Source organism: Lycium ferocissimum, chromosome 7 (assembly GCF_029784015.1).
Source record: "Lycium ferocissimum isolate CSIRO_LF1 chromosome 7, AGI_CSIRO_Lferr_CH_V1, whole genome shotgun sequence".
NCBI lineage: Eukaryota > Viridiplantae > Streptophyta > Magnoliopsida > Solanales > Solanaceae > Lycium > Lycium ferocissimum.
Window position 1 is genome coordinate 29,392,394 of NC_081348.1, and position 1,993 is coordinate 29,394,386.

At 33.1% G+C, this 1,993-nt stretch overlaps 1 protein-coding gene across 1 annotated transcript in view; it reads right to left on the reverse strand.

The window, feature by feature from the left end:
- LOC132064237 (GDSL esterase/lipase At5g03980-like) overlaps nucleotides 1-1,993 on the reverse strand; it is a 2,886-nt gene continuing 893 nt past the window's right edge. The window contains exons 2-5 of the mRNA XM_059457149.1: nucleotides 1,234-1,440; nucleotides 1,004-1,152; nucleotides 604-877; nucleotides 1-471 (exon numbers count right to left, since the gene is read on the reverse strand). Coding sequence (XP_059313132.1) covers nucleotides 254-471; nucleotides 604-877; nucleotides 1,004-1,152; nucleotides 1,234-1,440 — 848 coding nt within the window. The 3' untranslated portion in view covers nucleotides 1-253. The remainder of the gene's footprint in view (nucleotides 472-603; nucleotides 878-1,003; nucleotides 1,153-1,233; nucleotides 1,441-1,993) is intronic.

Below are 1,993 nucleotides of genomic sequence, written 5' to 3' on the forward strand. Positions count from 1 at the left end.
CCTTAAATTATGAAACACAAAAATAGTCAAAACTACAAGAGGTTAGCAGTTGCCAGTTAGCACATGCACTCGTTCTAAATGATGAATACTTTTTCAGAAGCAATTCCTTATTGGCTTTGTGACGAAGTAAATCTGTATAACGGATGGTAAGTAAATCTATCAGTTAAACAATTGACTCACTTGGAATACTCGAGTAGACTCACTGAAAGATTTTATTATATTTTCGCTTTGGAAAGAAATTAAGAGTTTGAAGTTAAACATGGCAGTTCAACTTGGGTAACATGTCATGAATTAGCCATCTTGCCAACCAACTGTATGCTTTTTGTGTCAAATGAACTCCATCCCAACTGATGTATGTATTAGGGTCAGCACACACTTGAACTCCTGGAGCTCCACATTTTTTACGTACGTCAAAATTATAGTTTCCGCCTATTCCACAACATGCTTTTTGCAGAGAGTTTTTGTCGAATCCTGAAAAATTATACAATAATGAAGTTCGTAAATGCATATAGCTTTCTTCTTATATATATATATATATATATATATATATATATATATATATATATATATAACACACGATATTTTTTTTTAGCATTTAATTACCAAGAGTGACAGCATTTTGTAGAAGCCACAAATAGGCGTTGTAGTAGTCGCCATAAATGAGTGTAATGTTTGGATGCTCTTTCTTCAGCTCATCAATAGCTTGTTGCAAATGACGATTGTAGAATATTGCAAACTTATTTAAATCTGTCAAGCAGTGGTACTCATCGTAGGCAGTTGAGTTGTCGGTCATGAATTTCGTTAGGATAATTGGGTGACAACCTATTGGGAAATTGCCTGGAACTATAATTCGGGTAGCCCCAAAACCAATGACTCTCTGGAAAAGAAGAAAAAAAAAAAAAAAAAGAGTAGTAACTGATCATTTGGAAAAGAAAAAAGAAAAGATCAGCCCATGAATACTCTAAAATTCATGAAATTAAAGAGGACAGCAAATTAAACTCACTCTAACACCATGAATGATGGTGTGAACAACATCTGGCACCATTCTTCGCAACTCGTCCATGGTTTTACCTTGAGATAAGCCATAGTTGAATTCATTTCCTCCTATTTCTCCAACTAGGAAAAGAGACTTTTTCAATTTTGCTGGGCAATCTAGCAAGCGAGAACCATAAAATATATCAATTCAATTTTAATTTATAAGAGAGACCTTAATTTGAGGTATTAGTTAATTACCAGGAGAGCAGGTGGTTTCAAAATGGGAAGACATCCAATCAAGTTGCACGTTTAATGAACTATTGGTTGCTGAATTAATAATCTTCTTCTCTGCCATGATTTCAGCTGGTAAAGCAGTAGCTCCTGCTACTGCAAAATTTGCACCATGTCTAAACTTTGCACTTCGAAGCTTGTAAGGATTTAGGAGAGGAAGACCTGATTCCAGTGCTGTCACAAACAAAAGAAAAACATAGCTCAATCAGTCACACTTCCTTGAAAGGATGGCTCAACTATATAAAATTACTAGTCTTAAAGACATTACATATATGTATACTCTATAGGAAGAATGCACACAAGTTTTTCCAAGATATAACAAAGCCAATTCTATACTGAATGATTGAAAGTAATTGACAAACATTAAGGGCTGAAAAGTACTTTTTGGTGTTGAAGTTGTTTTTATAAATACGCAGTTATGTGACTGAGTTGAATTGTCGAAACTGATAATAAGCAGTTGGTTTGTTTGATGAAAAGTAAGATTAAACCATTTTTCTTGTAAAATGACTAATATGTCCTTAAAGTTATTTACAAAACTTATAAATTAAAGAATATTCATATAAGGAGAATGACGAGTTAATTTCTCATATATGCCATTTTCACTAATGGTAAGATTCTTTAAAAAAATCACTTTTTTTATCTTATAACCCAAAGTCACTCAACTTTTGATATTTTACCTACAAAATTACTCAACCAATGTAGGTGATTTTTCACTCCGGGTTTTTTG